Below are 18,405 nucleotides of genomic sequence, written 5' to 3'. Positions count from 1 at the left end.
AGGCAGATTCTTAACCACTGGACTACCAGGGAAGTCCAGCACTTCATATTTTTACAGCTTGCATTTTTGTCTATATTGCCTTGAGGAAAGATAACTCTAAACGTCATTTAAACTATGCTGGATGTTTTGAAATGTTTTCATAAAGGTTGTTCTGACTTAAGAGATGTTCCAAGCTCAACATAACATAACCAAAGGCATTAGTGCTTATTCCATGCCAACTACTATTTATTATGCCTGTGTCTCATACACTCTTCCCAACAACTCCGTAAGTTTCATTAGTATTACCATTTTGCAGAGGAAGAAACAGACAAAACAAGTATATATTATCTGTTCAAGGTTAAAAGAGTGGTCATGTCAGGGGTTGAATCCAAAACTGTTTGATCTCAAAGACCATGATCTTATATCACAGCCCATACAGCCTCCAAGTTCTTTTAGATGACACAGAATTTAAGTCAAGAGAATGATTTAAGTTTTACAAATACTGTAATATTCCATCCTAATCAGTCACTGTATTTTTAATCCCAAATTGATACACAATCCAGTGAATATGAGAACACTGTGAAAAACTGGTTAATACTGTGGAATCAAGACTTCTCTCAGAAAATCTGGGATAATGTTGCCATACCCATCATAAAAATTTGCAAAGCTCAGGTTAAGGAAAAGGGAATCTAACTTTTGTTTAATAAGACTGTTTTGCAAATAATTACATTTTATGACATTGAATAGTGAGAGGGTTATTTCAAGTTTCAAAAATATTTTATTTTTGAGGAGAAAAGGTAAACAAAAGAAACACTGTTCTATGTGATTCTAACTAGAATCTACCTTAATTTGTCTTGAAATAAAACCTAAAGATCTTAAGTCTCTAATGGCAGTGCTAGTTCAGAAAGGTGTTAAGCAGTATTACCAAAGCAAACATAGTAATTTTAAGTCTAAGTATTGTGTTTAAATAGTTACCAACAACTCAAGAAATTCTATACAGTCAGAAGACCACTGACTGCACAGCCTGAGAGACAGTATGGGTTTTGGTTGGAATATTCCACCACTATGTAATTCCCTTTAAATTGCCCTCCCATCAGAGACTGCATCCATTTTATCACTAAAATTTCCAGACAGCGAGACTGTCAAGACATTATGTAAGTACATAAGGTTAATCAGTCTACACAGTAATAATTGTCAAACATTGCTGCTAGGCTCCAGTCAAACCAACTGAACCACATTATTCATGGCAGACCTGTCTGGCAGGAACTAACCTAATCACTACACGTTGTTTCCATGAAGCCCAGAAGACCAATCCAAGAAAACCAATTGTCAAATTCCAACTCATCACATACAGAAAGGTTTTCGAAATAAATTTTGCAACAGTGGACAAAAGCAAGTGTCATGAAAAGTTACCGAATGCTTACGGAAGACACGTCAACTTTTAAAAGTAGTGAACAAGGGAGTGGGAGGAAAATATAGGTAGGCACATTTTAAATAAGTCAATCCCAAAGGAGCATTAATAGATGCCACATAATTTCTACAGTATTAGTCCCTGGGAAGCAAATTTAATTACATTTTAGTCAAGACACGCCTATTATTGTTGGTGTTCATGCATGCATGCATGCTAAGTGGCTTCAGTCATGTCTGACTCTTTGCGACCCTATGAACTGTAGCCCATCAGGCTCCTCTGTCGGTGGGGATTTTCCAGGCAGAATGCTGGAGTGGGTTACCATGCCTTCCTTCAGGGGATCTTCCCAACCCAGGGAAACCTGTATCTCTTACATCTTCAGCACTGGCAGGCAAGCGCCACCTGGGAAGACCCATTGGTGTTCATACACTTCCAATAATTAAATCCGACCAACAGCTGGAAAGTTATCTAGTTCCCTCCCACATTTAAAAAGGAATTAAGTAAGTAGGACTTTATTAGACTGAAGGCTGAAAATATGATTTCACACCCTGATGATACAAATTCTGTTTGCCACTTTTCTTGGGAAGATGTTCTCCTTTAAACTTAAACTATAAAAAGCATAAATGATCATTTCTCAAAGTAAAATGTATTGTAACCAAAAGGCAGAACTCTACAATAAGTGGTTTCCAGTACTCTCTAGACAGCACCCCTTTCAGAGCTTCATTTACTAATCACTTCTTGGAAAACATACAACTGTCAAGACTCCTACCCTACTGCCCCCACTCCCCCGCCTTTAAAGCATAATACAATCAGAAAGAATCTATGGAGAAAAAAATCTATAGTTTGGCATTTCTACTTCTGTCAGCCCTATCTGACAAAGAAATTACCAGAAAGGGAAAGCAGCATATCCATATTAAAACAAAGTATTTAAAATAATCACAAGGATTGACAATTTGTAATGACATGCTTCTGAAATACATCCAATGATTCTTCGGTGAAAGCAGCAGATAGAGTGACTCTATAAAAATGAAAAATAGATCATCTCACTCTTCTCAAAAGGCTTCTCTTTCACTTGAAGACAAAATTCCTTTCAGTAGCAGATAAACCCACACATGAACCAGGATCTTGTTCCCAATAATCCTTCTCCTTTCTTCATCTGCTTCTCTCCCCTGCTCTCACTTAGCTCCACACTGACCTCCTTACTTCAGCCATGCAGGCCCCCTTGCTGCAACTCCAATACAGCATGCAGTCTTCTGCCTCAGGACCTTTGCACTGGCTCTTCCCTCTGCCTGGAGTGCTCTTCTCCCACACATATATACAAGTCTAATTTTTGTATTTCTTCAAATTTTTCCTTAAAATTCACCTACTCAATGAGGTTTATCCTTCAGTTCAGTCGCTCAGTCATATCCGACTCTTTGCGACCCCATGAATCACAGCACGCCAAGTCTCCCTGTCCATCACCAACTCCCGGAGTTTACTCAAACTCATGTCCATCGAGTTGGTCATGCCATCCAGCCATCTCATCATCTGCCATCCCCTTCTCCTCCTGCCCCCAATTCCTCCCAGCAACAGGGTCTTATCCAATGAGTCAACTCTTCGCATGAGGTGGCCAAAGTACTGGAGTTTCAGCTTCAGCATCAGTCCTTCCAATGAACACCCAGGACTGATCTCCTTTAGGATGGACTGGTTGGATCTCCTTGCAGTCCAAGGGACTCTCAAGAGTCTTCTCCAACACCACAGTTCAAAAGCATCAATTTTTTGGCACTCATCTTTCTTCATAGTCCAACTCTCACATCCATATATGACCACTGGAAAAACCATAGCCTTGACTAGACGGACCTTTGTGGACAAAGTAATGTCTCTGCTTTTTAGTATGCTATCTAGGTTGGTCATAACTTTCCTTCCAAGAAGTAAGCATCGCTTTATTTCATGGCTGCAGTCACCATCTGCAGTGATTCTGGAGTCCCAAAAAATAGTCTGACACCGTTTCTACTGTTTCCCCATCTATTTCCCATGAAGTGATGGGACCAGATGCCATGATCTTAGTTTTCTGAATGTTGAGCTTTAAGCCAACTTTTTCACTCTCCTCTTTCACTTTCATCAAGAGGTTTTTAGTTCCTTTTCACGTTCTGCCATAAGGGTGGTGTCATCTGCATATCTGAGGTTACTGATATTTCTCCCAGCAATCTTGATTCCAGTTTGTGCTTCTTCCAGTCCAGCATTTCTCATGATGTACTCTGCATATAAACTAAATAAGCGGGGTGACAATATACAGCCTTGATGTACTCCTTTTCCTATCTGGAGGCAGTCTGTTGATTCATGTCCCGTTCTAACTGTTGCTTCCTGACCTGCATATAGGTTTCTCAAGAGACAGGTCAGGTGGTCTGATTCCCATCTCTTGAAGAATTTTCCACAGTTTATTGTGATCCACACAGTCAAAGGCTTTGGCATAGTCAATAAAGCAGAAATAGATGTTTTTCTGAAACTCTCTTGCTTTTTCGATGATCCAGCCAATGTTGGCAATTTGATCTCTGGTTCCTCTGCCTTTTCTAAACCCAGCTCGAACATCTGGAAGTTCATGGTTCACGTATTGCTGAAGCCTGGCTTGGAGAATTTTGAGCATTACTTTACTAGCATGTGAGATGAGTGCAATTGTGCGGTAGTTTGAACATTCTTTGGAATTGCCTTTCTTTGGGACTGGAATGAAAACTGACCTTTTCCAGTCCTGTGGCCACTGCTGAGTTTTCCAAATTTGCTGGCATAATGAGTGCAGCACTTTCACAGCATCATCTTTCAGGATTTGAAATAGCTCAACCAGAATTCCATCACCTCCACTAGCTTTGTTCGTAGTGATGCTTTCTAAGGCCCACTTGATGTCCTTCTAAGGCCCAGGATGTCTGGCTCTAGGTGAGCGATCATACCATCACTCACACCACAGAAGCTGAAGTTGAATGGTTCTATGAAGACCTACAAGATCTTTTAGAACTAACACCCAAAAAAGATGTCCCCTATAATGAATTATAGGGGACTGGAATGCAAAAGTGGGAAGTCAAGAAACACCTGGAGTAACAGGCAAATTTGGCCTTGGGGTACGGAATGAAGCAGGGCAAAGGCTAATAGAGTTTTGCCAAGAGAACGCACTGGTCATAACAAACACCCTCTTCTAACAACACAAGAGAAGACTCTACACATGGACATCACCAGATGGTCAACACCAAAAGCAGATCAATTATATTCTTTGCAGCCAAAGATGGACAAGCTCTATACAGTCAGCAAAAACAAGACCAGGAGCTGACTATGGCTCAGATCATGAACTCCTTATTGCCAAATTCAGACTTAAATTGAAGAAAGTAGGGAAAACCACTAGACCATTCAGGTATGACCTAAATCAAATCCCTTATGACTATACAGTGGAAGTGAGAAATTGATTTAAGGGACTAGATCTGATAGACAGAGTGCCTGATGAAATACGGACAGAGGTTCATGACACTGTACAGGAGACAGGGATCAAGACCATCCCCATGGAAAAGAAATACAAAAAGGTAAAATAGTCTATCCTTATCATCCCTTTTAAAATTGCATCTCTCCCCTGCCCTCACACGCCCAATAATTTCTCTTCCCTGTTCCACTTTTCTTCTTGTCCATAGCATGACTGCCTGCTAAATGCTATCTAATTTCCTCTTTTACATGCTCATTGCTTATTGCTATCTATGTGTACAATGTTCAAGGAGGACAGGGCTCTTTTTTGTTTCTGTAGTATCTAAAGTACTTAAAAATACTGTCTAGCAGATATCAGGCACTCAATTACAACTGAACTGAATTGAATGACCCAGAACAACTCATACAGCATTACTAGTAAGACCAGGCAAGGGCGTATCTTATTGAGATACTCATGCCAAAGATCTTATCTGGTAAACAGATCAGACTGTTTTAACGTAAGGGGTAAAAGCACCAGCAGCCAGGTAGGCAGCTTAGCCAGTTTATTTTACAACAAACTACTCTCCTCATTTGAAATGGAGATTACTGAAAGGTGCCCCCTACATTACCTGCAACAAACAAATCACACTCAAAATGTTACCATATGGTCTATATTCCAGGATAAAACAAAAAAGCTAGTCAAAAGAGAATGCACTGGGCATGCATTTAGACAACTAGATTGCCAGCGAGTCATAAACCAGAAAGCACAAGGTTATTCATTCATTCAACTGCTCCCTCAACAAATCCTTATTGTCAAGCACTGGGAATACAACAGTGGAAAAGATACAGAATTTAGATGGGAGGAAGGCATATACACACATGTAACAGCGCATGATTAGAGCTATAAAGGGGGCATCAAGGAGCTGGAGAGCACACGGGAGGGCTACAGCCCAGGATCATGAAGCAATTAATTAGGGAAAGCTTTCTTGAGGGTCTCAAACTAAAAGCCAGACCTTGAAGTTGCCTTACCTTTTTACAGCAGCTAATCTGAGAGAAAGAGGGCATCTTATTGATTGTATCAGACAAAAACGGAATCGTATTTTCTTAACGATGTATACTTGTTTAGATTTCAAAGGTGAGTCTGTGACAACACCTACACGCTTTACCAACTCTCTATGCTCATTTTAGCAGACCTCTCTGATAAGGAAATAAACTTCAAATATAACTGTCAATACAGATAACTCATTCATCGCTCTCCCAGATTGTTTCTGTTCCTGTATTACCTATCTTGAGCACTCAACCTATTTTCAAAGAATAAGTATTTCTGTAAGCTCAAGCCACTGGGCTAGGAATTTCTTTCAGTGATGGAGGAAAGCAGTATTTCCAAGCAGACAACGCCAATTAGTCTAATTAGGAAAACAACTCTCCTCTGCTACACACATACACACATACAAAATCAGGATTCAGTAACACAATTTTTATCCAAGTACAGAAGAAAAATTAAGGGTTATCTACTCCTTTAATTGTCTCCATTTCACAGAAATCTCTTTTTTCTGTATAATTTACACATTTCCTTCTTTGACTATCTGGAATATATTTCAACCTCTACACCCAATCCTTACTCATCTGTTTCTTTAAATACAGTTATTACCTTCTTTAGAGGTTTTCCTCCACTAAGGTTCTCTCATAGTCTGAGATCACTTGATACTCTGTACACTGCTATGACATGGCCAATTTGACTTTGATTTTTAAGTTGTTTTAGGTAAGCATTTATGCTTCATTTTATTAATGAGACCATATGCAACTGAAGGCCTTTAGTTTTGACATCGTGTCTATTCAAGAAGGGTCAGCAAACATCCAAATAATAGAGCTCCGGATCAATAAAAATGCGGTTAGAAATAGAGCCAAAGAGAATTAAGATATGTACAATTTTATTTGTGGTATTATATAATTCAGTTCATCTCTCTCAACTTCTGAAAATTTGTAACTACTAAAGACTCAACAAGAAAGAAAATAAACTCCCTGCTCTAATAATAGAGCTTGCAAGCTAGAGGCAGCAGACAGACAATAACAAATACATGATGATAAAATCTGCTAAGAACAAAGTAGGAGTAGGCCCCGACAGTGTAATATTTCAGCTAAGATGGTGAGGGGGAGAAAAGCTTCTGATGAAATGACCTTTCACAGTCTTGAAGGAAATGAAGGAGCCAGTCATGTGGATATGTGGGGAGAGTGTTTGAAGTCAACATTAGAAACCCGGGCAAAGGTCCTACTGAGAATGTGGATGTCTGTATTCAGGGAAGAATAGAGAAGCCAGAGTGGCTGGAATGGAGAGAGTGAGTGGGAAAGTACTGGATGAGGTCAGAGAGTGTACAGGAGCAAACATCATGCAGGATCTTTCAGAACTACCACACTGTATTTTGTTTGGTCATTTAAATTGTTCTTCTCTCCAATTAACAAGAGTCTCAATCTATCATTAAGGATCATGTTTATTTGCTACATTCTCCATAAATGAGTACTTAAATATAAATCTAAAAATGTCCTTTACCTATTCAGTACAATCAGCAACTTTTACACTGATATAAAAGGCTACACCTAGTGGCTGAACAATCATTTTCAGTTAGTGGAAGGCTAAATAAACTAGGTAATTATCTATCCATTGGCTTTCACGAAAACAATGGCTTGCTGACTGACCCTGTTACAGGTCTTCTGCTCAATCACAGTAGAATCTAAAATCTCACTTCCATAACTCTTTTCACGAACCAAGCAGAGATAAGGAACTGTAACAAGGGAGGTAAACAAACCCTGGATGGGAAGTTGTAAAACAAGGGGGAAAATGGCAGAAAAGAGTAGGCAAAGACTGTTTTTTACCTAACCCTTGAGTTGTTTACATTAAGAGTCCAAAACTCTTCATTGTCTAGTAAACTTTTTTAGTATATGTGCTGCCGAAGCGAGCACATTGTCCAGTAAACTTGATCACAGAACCACTACAGTTAACAAGAGGCAATGTCACTGCAGCACAAAGTTGCAGCTGACTCTATGGGTTACATTCTAATACTGGCTATTTCAAGATTCTGGATTTCTATTGACAAGTAAATATTTGCAGAATGCATAAGGCATATACAGGGCTTCCCTTGTGACTCAGACGGTAAAGAGTCTGCCTGCGATGCGGGATACCCGGGTTCGATCTCTGGGTCAGGAAGATCCCCTGGAGAAGGAAATGGCAACCCACTCCAGTATTCTTGCCTGGAAAATCCCATGGATGGAGGAGCCTGGTGGGCTACATGGGGTCATAAAGAGTCAGACACAACTGAGTGACTTCACTAAGGTATATACATGCCACCTCCTGCCAAATATTACCATCAAGAAGCAAACAGAAATGTCCAAATGATATCTAGTCATTAAAAATATCTAGCTATATCTTATAAAATTTTGTGATCTGTACAACCACATCACATGGCAGTCAAGAACAACTTGGAGTACTCATCTTTTAATGCCACATTTTCCAAACGCCAGGTCTATCTATCAGATTCAGTAACTGAACATTGTTTCTAACGATCAAAACTCACTACCTGTTTATTATTCCTTTCTGAAAAGTATAGTCTTACAAATGAAAGTACGTAGGGTGCCTAAATTAACTAGAAATTTAAAATTCAGTAAAACGTTGAAGTGCATGATAAATGAAAAGTGCTGCCTGAAATGTAAAGGGACAGATACACACAAGACATGATTTAAAGCCAACTATAAATATGCAAAATTGAGATTTTAATTAGCACAGAAAATTCTTGTTGAAAATCACTGTCTGCTCTAAACATGGCAGCCCGCAGAATCATTTGCGCCTTCAGCCTGTTTGATTTGGCCGGAACACTGGGTCTTTGTTTATGCTATTTTAATGTGTATTTGAACGAGTTTAGGAAATGCAGGTATTGTGTTGCCAAACACCGAGCCCAGGTTAGGCCAGCTTTCTAAAAGTATTTAAATTTGCACACTCTGCAACTGTCAGTGAAGATGTTTGACCTCTTGTGCAAATTCCAAAACGACTTTGGCAAAACCTGAAATAACCCCAGTCTTAAAAAAGCACTAATTTTCTTTTCAGTGATACATACACCATAAAAAGGTAACAATGGAACATTTCCCAAAAGATATCCCTTAGGTTCATCATTATATTTTCAGAGATTCTCTGGGATTGAAAACACTTCAGAAGAGAACGACCCCAATTTTCATCATTTTACACAGACATTAACTGGGACCCAGAAAGGCAAAGTGACTTGTCCAAGGTATTAACAAGGTATAGTCAACTTGTTAGGTAGTTAGAATAGGGAAAAGGAGTCCAAAATGGCAGTGGCAAAAAGACAAGGAAGGGAAAAGCCCACGAAAATAGAACAGAGGAAGGTCAAAGGAAGGTCTGAAGACCGGAGAGAGGACTTCGGGTAGAACAGCGCTCCTGCCTAAGCCCAATTTGCATAGGACAGGCCCAGGGGGAAGAAAAAAACATAAAAAGAGGAGCCAAAGGGTTCTCTCTCTCCCATGCGTGCATATGCTCTTTCTCTCTCTGTCTCTCTCTCTCTCTCTCTCTCCCACGCGTGCATATGCTCCTTCTCTCTCTGTGTGTGTGTGTCTCTCTCTCTCTCTCTCCCACGCGTGCGTACGCTCTTTCTCTCTCTCTCTGTCTCTCTCTCCCGCACGATGTGGTGCTCTCCTCTTCGGGTCTTTGGATCAACGTGCCCTCATGCCTTGAAGATGGATTTTCCTGCTCTTATCTAAATAAAAAAGAGCTGTAACACTGAACTGTAACACTGATTTATTTAAGAGCTATAACACGGTCTGTCCAAGACCCGAGAGCTGTGACGCGCTGAGGGGGCTGTAACGTCCGTCACTTCAAACCTTTGTTGTGACAAGACAAAGAACGGAGAAGCATACACTTGCCTGACATCTATGGTGCCATAGAAACTGATAAACGGGTTCCTAAAGTGTCTTTAACTTATTTCCCCCAACAAGATTTTGATTCATCAGGAAAAAGACCAGTGTTTCTGATTATCCTGAGCCCTGTTCTAACACTCTGCTCAGCAAGTATTCAACACATAGTCCTGAGATTTGCTCCCAACAAATAAACTAAAATCTTGTTTATAAAGAATCATGACCCAAACCACACAGTGTTGTATGTCAGTTATATCTCAATAAAGCTGGAAATTAATAAGTAAATAGAACCTAGCTACTGTTAAGTAGAAAGAATCGATTCCTGCTTGGTATTTGTTGAATGAATGAAGAAATAAATGCAACTTCTGTTCAATGGGTATGCTTGTAGTCAATGGGCCTTCAAATGGATAAAAGAGCCAACAGGCCCTATAATGGATAAAACTTAACCTCTCAAAAACAAAAGCCTTATATGCCTGTTGACATAGGAAAACAGACTCATAATCCAATTTTGTATGCCTGAGAGAGGCAAAATACAGCATTAGCCCAGGTCAACAAATCAATTCCTTTCTTAAAAAAAAAAAAATTCAATCCTCATTGCACCTAACATTTTGAGCTAGCGCTCAATCCTTATTCAAATGTTTTCCAAGTATATTATTAATACTTTAGCAATTTTTCCACACGTAGAATATAAAAAAGCATCATTCCTAGGGCAGTAAGAATACACTGTAACATATTATAATGGTATGACATTATATATTTGTTTAAATCCATAGAATGTACAATACTAAGAGTGACTCCTACAATAAACTATGAACTCTGTGTAATTATGACGTGTCAGCTTCATTCTTGGTAAAAAAATACATATACATATACCATTCTTGTTGAGTGATGTTGATAATGGGGAAAGCTCTCAATTTTGTTGTAAACCTAAAGCTGCTCTAAAAAATTAATTCCTCAAAAAAGTAAAAATTAATTAATGTTAAAAAAAAAAAAAGCATCACTGCAATACTCTCTTTTCCGAGCACAGTCTACAGCAGGACTCAACAACCTGCAACACCCGTGTCCCTGCCTGGGCAGCATCCAGTAAGGAGGCTTTGGAGGCCTCCACAGTAATGTCAAGCAGGGCTCAGGAAGCACAGATGTTCTTGGTTATTATCTCCTACCCCCCCTTTGCTTGAGTCTCAAACTCTCATCAGCAGGATCCAGGCTAATGTGGGTGGGAGTTCTCGCACTTAGACCGAACTCCCCTTTTCTCATCGTCTCCTCTCAGGCATATTACATTGCAACTAACCTCAAGTGGTGGGAAATTTTTTGTTACCTTTCTTCCTTCTCTTTCTAATTAATATTCTACATTTCTTTTCCCCTTTCATTAGACAGAACACACAAGCTCAAACATAGTTTATCTCCCCCACCCGCCAAGCTTGCTCTCTGGGAAATGGGCACTTGGCCTAGGATAAGGGAAGGAGAAACTGAACTCAGGATGGGTGGAGTTAAGTTCATCCTCGGCGTCAATAGAGAGTAGAGGCTGTGAAGGGCAGCCAGGACCTGCAATTTCTTACCACAGTCATCCTTTCCAGTAATACCAAAATTTCAATAGGACAAAAAGGGATCGGGTAGAGAGGGAGGTGGGAGGGGGGATCGGGATGGGGAATACATGTAACTCCATGGCTGATTCATGTCAATGTATGACAAAACCCACTACAATACTGTAAAGTAACTAGCCTCCAATTAATAAAAATAAATGAAAAAAACCCGTGTTAACTCTGAACTCAAGGTGTTCCTTCTCTCTTATGGTATAGCATATCTGTGAATTGGGGACCAGATTTCGGAAAAGGAACAACAGAGAACTCCCACAGGCCCAACTCCCACGACACCTTCTGGACTCTGTCTTGCACACACACATGTGCATCCTGGGCATGTGAGAACACTACTGCCCCAGGTGAGGGCACTCTTCACAGTGGAGTCAGGAGCCAGAAATAAATGCTCTCCATCTGAGCTGCGTTCCGTACAGCTTTCTACAAGACCTTGGTAATTTTCATCCCAGGTGCTCACAACGGTGACCAGCTTAATAACATATCCTCATAGCAGCTTTCTCTCCCTCCCTGTTGCATTTTCCCTAGACCCTGACTACCGGTTCCTGAGAATCTCAGGCTCTGCTTTCCAGGTGTCCCAGGCTAAAATAGTGGAGATGGTCACAAAACTGGGACATCAGCACTATCTATCAGCTGTCTGAACTTGTCCCTGAACAGAAACCCAGTACTTCAAAGATCAGCCTGTATTTCCCAAAGGATAAAAGAAATGGAAGAAATGATATGGAACCGGGCTCCACTACATTTCCTGATGTAAACATGTCCTTTTAAAAGCGAGGACAGGCGATTTGAGAATAAAAATTACGCTCAAAACTCCCTGCACTCTTCTCCATGGAACTCTTGCCAGGACTCACCACGGTCTCTCCAAATAGGGCACAACGTGCCTGAGATGATGAAAATACGAATATATATCACCCAAATACACTCTTCTGTATCCATCCCCCATCCCCCAGAAGAGCTGGGTGACAGGAATAAAGAATCTAAATCTAATACTGCAAAGAGGTTCAGGAGTAAAGATGGGCTGGTAATCTTCAAACTCTAGCTGAGGAAGGCAAACACAAAAGATTTACTCACACATCATTGAATTCCTCCAGAGACCTTGCAGGTGTGAAAACATCCAACAGACCAATCACCTGTAACAAAACATAAAAATCAAACAGTAAATAAATATTGAACTTAGCCATAAGGCCTCAGTCATTTTAACAGGAAATAATTCCTATTAAATCCTGCTCCTAGTTCAATAACGTCACATCTTCATATACTTAATGACTCCAATTCATTTTTTACCCAAATTACACTTTTGCTTCTTACTTGTCAAACATCACTTTTCATAATAAACCATTAAAATCTTCATGTCTTTAGAATTTAGTCACATGTAGCCATTAGATTATCAGGAAGCAAAAAGATTTAGGACTCAACTTACACATGCACTAATAATTTAACAATTAACAGAAAAAAGATGTGTTTTTACAGTTGTTGCTATATTATCATTTTTCCTTTTAAAATGTTATTATTCAATAAAAATTACCATATAATCTTCAGCACTGACATTTTAAAGCCCCAATATATCCTCTCAGTATATTCTTGGTACTATTCTTATAACATTCTTAATATTAAGATCATTTTTTTATTTTTTAAAAATTTATTTATTGGGACTTCCCTGATGGTCCAGTGGTTAAGAATTTGCCTTCCAGTGCAGGGGACTCGGGTTCGTTCCCTGGTTGGGGAACTAAGATCCCACGTGCTGTGGGTCAACTGAGCCCTGGAGCCACAACAAAAGATCCCGCATGCCTCAGTGAAGATCCTGCCTCAACTAAGGCCCAATGCAGCCAAATAAATAAATGTATATTTTTAAAATTTATTTATTTATTATGGCTGCACTGGGTCTTCATTACTGCGGGTGGCTTTCTCCAGTTGCAGCAAGCAGGGGCTATACTTCGTGGCAGTACCTGGGCTTCTCACTGCAGTGGTTTCTCCTGTTGCAGAGCAACAAGAAACCCTTGAGCTCTCAGACTGCAGCAGCTGTGGCCCGCGGGCTACAGATCGAGGACTCAGTAGTTGTGACGCACAGGCGTAGTTGTCTCACGGCATGTGGAATCTTCCCCCATCAGGGATGAAACCCATGTCCTCTGCATTAGCAGGCAGATTCTTAACTACTGGACCACTAGGAGAAGTCCTAAGGTAATTCCCTTAATCAGTATCAGGTATTTAGATCAGACTATAAAAATGGAAGGAAAAAAAAAGCTAACTTTACACAAAGATAAAACAAAGAGCTACTTAATACTCAGTAACCTACTGTCTTTGAGCAGTTTTTCTGGGCATGGATTTATGCTGATTAATCTGCTGGAGAAGGAACAGGCTACCCACCCCGGTATTCTTGGGCTTCCCTGGTAGCTCAGCAGGTAAAGAATCCACCTGCAATGCAGGAGACCTGGGTTCAATCCCTGGGTTGGGAAGACCCCCTGGAGAAGGGAATGGCTACCCACTCCAGTATTCTGGCCTGGAGAATTCCATGGACTATATAGTCCATGGGGTCTCAGGGTCGAACACGACTGAGTGCCTTTTACTCATTCAATCCACATTTACCATACCCCTCTTCCCCAGTTCCTCCTGAAACCCAGAAGACTCATTTCTACAAAGCTAGGCACTAAGCAGGCAAGCAAGACACATAACTCATGTGTAATATGCCCAGAAAGATTTAAGAGTATCTGGAAGTGAAACATACAAAAGCTAAATGGCCTTCATGAAAACTGACCCATAGCTGCAGACTTAGCATGCTGCTCTAACCAACCAAGCTAAATAAACAGCTCTAAAAGTAAAATACACTAACACTCGAAATATTATCATGAAAAAGAGCACTTCTAATCAGAAAGTTATGTCATTCAACCAAATACCAATTTTTCAAACCAATTTCTATTACAGGCTGAACCCAAAAGAGAAACAAACTAAAAAAAGGCCCTGGAAAGTCTTTGCATCTTTTTCCAAAGGAAAGATAGCTATCAATCATCTTCTTATTAAGACAACCAGACATAAGAAAACCAAAATTATCTACAATAGTACTATCCATTATCACTAACACTAATATTTTGAGATACTTCGATTTTTCTGATGTACATAAATTAAACTGGAGTAATACTATGTATACTTCTGTATCCTTCCTTGTGACTTAACATATGACTATTCTCATGTCAATTGTTTTTCAATTGGGTTTCCCTGGTGACTCAGTGATAAAGAATCTACCTGCCAATGCCAGAAACATGGGTTTGATCCCTGATCCAGCAAGATCCCACATACCGTGGAACAACTAAAACCATCAATTGTTCAATACTCAGCTGTCTTTATGGTCCAACTCTCACACTCGTGGGCTTTCCTGGTGGTTCAGTGGTAAAGAACCCGACCTCCTATGCAGGAGAAGCAGGTTCGATTCCTGGGTCAGGAAGATCCCCTGGAGAAGGAAATGGCAACCCACTCCAGTATTCTTTCCCAGGAAATCCCATGGACAGAGTAGCCTGATGGGCTGCGGTCTACGGGGTTGCAAGAGTCAGACACAACTGAGCAACTAGACTCACGCCCTTACATGACTACGGGAAAAATCATAGCTTTGACGATACAAACCTTTGTCTGCAAAGTTATGTCTCTGTTTTTTAATACGCTGTCTAGGTTTGTCTAATGAACAAGTGTCTTTTAATTTCAAGGCTGCAGTCACCATCTGCAGTGATTTTGGAGCCCAAGAAAATAAACTCTGACATTGCTTCCACTTTTCCACAACTATTTGCCATGAAGTGATGGGACTAGATGCCATGATCTTGGTTTTTTGAAAGCTGAATTTTAAGCCAGGTTTTTCACTCTCCTCTTTCACCCTAATCAAGAGGCTCTTTAGTTCCTCTTCGTTTTGTGTCATTAGAGTGGTGTATCATTTGTACATTTGAGGTTGTTGATATTTCTCCTGGCAATCTTGATTTCAGTTTGTGATTCATCCAGACTGGCATTTCACATGATGTACTCTGCATATAAGTTAAATAAGCAGGGTGACAATATACAGTCTTGACGGACTCCTTTCCCAATTTTGAACCAGTCCATTGCCCCATGTCCGGTTCTAACTGTTGCTTCTTTACCTGCATACAGGTTTCTCAGAAAACAGGTAAGGTGGTTTAGTACTCCCATTTCTTTAAGAATTTTCCAGAGCTTGTTGTGATCCACACCGTCAAAGACTTTAGCGTAGTCAATGAAGCAGACGTTTTTCTGGAATTCCCTTGCTTTTTCTATGATCCAATGGATGTTGGTAACTTGATCTCTGGTTCCTCTGCTTTTTCTAAATCCAGCTTGTACATCTGGAAGTTCTTGATTCATATACTGCTGAAGCCTACTTGAAGGGTTTTGAGCATTACTTTGCCAGCATGTGAAAGGAGCAGTATTGTACAGTAGTTTGAACATTCTTTGGCATTGCCCTTCTTTTGGATTGTAATGAAAACTGAACTTTTCCAGTCCTGTGGCCACTGTTGAGTTTTCCAAATTTGCTGGCATACTCAGTGCAGCACTTTAACAGCATCATTTCAGGATTTTAAAAAGCTCAGCTGGGATCCCATCACCTCCACTAGTTTTGCTGGTAGTAATGTTTCCTAAGGTCTGCTTGACTTCAAGCCCAGGATGTCTGGGTCTAGGTGAGTGACCACACCATCGTGGTTATCTGTCATTAAGATCTTTTTTTATAGTTCTTCTGTGTATTCTTGCCACCTCTTTTTAATCTCTTCTGCTTCTGGTAGGTCCTTGCCATTTCTTTTACTGTGCCCATCTTTCCGTGAAATGTTCGTCATATTTATGGAGTATTAAATATTAGAAAATACTATGAAACAAAAGTTTCCCAGCATTAAAGTAGATCAGGGGAATATTCCATAATCAATTCATTTCTCATTTTTTAAATGGAAATTTGCTTGTAATTCAAATTATATTTTAGCCTATTTCCTTACTTTTTCTGCCACTATATGCTTTCAGACACTTTAAAAAGTAACTTAGGAATTAAATACTTTAAAAAGACATTTATAATGCAAATAATCAGCAAATATCTCTGATGACAGAGATATTTGAATCACTGTTCTATAATGATCCAAAAGTTAACAGACAGAAGTTATACATCTTTATTAAACTGACACAACTCAAAAATCACTTTAGCTCAGTGACCAAAGACAATATTTAATGTATTTAACACAAAACACAAAAACCACTTGCTCTATCATAGTAAGATCAAATCTAAGACTCCCAAATAAAATTTATAAAAGGATTCCCTTAATCATTTTTAAATTTTAAAATGCACAGATCTCCAGGCCCTTAACCAGGCAATAATAACTTAGCAAAAGGATGTAGCCAGCAGTCTGCTTCCCTTTAATCTGCCTTAGACCAAGTGTTGATGAGATCAAGGTCAAAAGTTCAGTCAGGAATGGGCCAGGTTAAGTTTGTTGTGAGTAACTCTTACCACTCATAAAGGACATCCCCTAGCTCTTGTAAATCCATATGAAAATTGTATATGCCATTCATTATCACTAATAATATAAATAACTTAAGATAAACTATGAATTGTAAGTCAGAGGCATTTTTGTGTAAAAGATCATTTGTATACCTGGCACCTAAAAATTCTATTTGGTAGCAATACTTAAATTTTTTAAGAGTTTTAAGTTGCTATTGCTGCTGCTGTCGATGGAGGCCTAACAGTGAGCTAAAGCTTGGGACAGTGGCCCAGAACAGTTATTTTTTAAAAAATGAAAGAAAAAGAAGAAGAAGATAAAGGAATTCCTCTTAAAATCCTCAATTAAACTTGTAATTGCATCCTATCACCGTGGCCTCTTCGTTTCTACAAACACAGAATGGTCCAAATGTAACCAGCCCAATATCATACAAGACACACTTCAAAGGATCTCAGAACAGAAAATTAAAATAGAAAATACTAAATAAGGTTGCTTTAGTGATCATTAGAAAAGCCAAGGCATGGATTCAGATAACCCAAAATAATTTTTTGCCATAAACACTGGCTTAAAATGACCATGAAATAAAGCAGAACAATAAATTATAGTGCTGGTAATCTTCTAAAACTAGACGGTCTTAAATTAGTATAGGCAACATCAGTGGGATCCTGGGGCCTCTTGGAGGTGCTTTGGGGTTCCATAAATGTTTGGCTTGCATTCCATTTTCAAAGTGTTCTTTATATTTAAAAAGCTATGACAGTGTCTCTGTCACATTTATTAACGTGTAATGAAAAATAGCATACATAATCAATTGTGTTAAAACCATATGTAAACCCATCAGTTAAGCTGCCAGGCCACCTTGATTTTATGCAGACTTCGGAATGAAGCTTCTCCAGCCAGCTCTTTCCACATATTTCAGCTTCTTATAAACATGTCACTGATTAGGAAGGCTGCAGCTCTGCACTGAACTTTTTAAAAATTCAAGTTTGCACATGAAGCTCATATAAAACTACACCTAGGAAAGGAAGCTGTCTGTGGAAAACGGGACTTTCTCACAGTATGCAATTAAAACATGAAAATAAATAAGCAGAATCCATAATCCAACTACAAATTTAAGTCACCATGCTCTCAATTTAGAAGAAATCTGCACTTTGTGAAACAAATGTATTTTGATACATTTTTCTTACTCTGAAGACAAAAAATTTCAATAATTGAAACAGAAAAAAGTCTGAATAGCCAGGTAATTTTTAGATTGTGATTTTTTTCCTACACAGTAACCATCAATTGGGTCAAATGATTCTAAAATCTCTATGGCCACTATTTCTAAAATGCTACAAATTTTACAATTTCTTTCATACAGCAATCACATAAATCTTTTTAAACTTGATTTTGAAATGGAAAATAAGTGCCCTCAGTCAATTTTTTTTTTTCACTTTCCTCTAATAATCCAACTGCATTCATTTATTTATGCTATTAGGATTTACAAGCCCTCCTTTGCAGGATGGCTTTGTTTTCAAATTTCCAAACTGACAGCAAAGAAAACATTATATTTAACTTAAACAATGTCTGTGTCACATTTATTAAAATACCTGAATCTGGAAAAGCTGTCTTTTGAAGATTCAGGGGAAAAATTATAATA

At 39.2% G+C, this 18,405-nt stretch overlaps 1 protein-coding gene across 2 annotated transcripts in view; it reads right to left on the bottom strand.

Moving 5' to 3' along the window:
- The window catches only part of MAPK14 (mitogen-activated protein kinase 14), a 75,421-nt gene that overhangs the window by 31,880 nt on the left and 25,136 nt on the right, over positions 1-18,405 (bottom strand). For both annotated transcript variants that reach the window (XM_065913172.1, XM_065913173.1), the window contains exon 3: positions 12,385-12,443. In XM_065913172.1, the coding sequence (XP_065769244.1) occupies positions 12,385-12,443 (59 nt within the window). The remainder of the gene's footprint in view (positions 1-12,384; positions 12,444-18,405) is intronic.

Source organism: Muntiacus reevesi, chromosome 20 (assembly GCF_963930625.1).
Source record: "Muntiacus reevesi chromosome 20, mMunRee1.1, whole genome shotgun sequence".
NCBI lineage: Eukaryota > Metazoa > Chordata > Mammalia > Artiodactyla > Cervidae > Muntiacus > Muntiacus reevesi.
The sequence above is the reverse complement of the archived record's forward strand: the minus strand, read 5'-3'. Positions and strand labels throughout refer to the sequence as shown.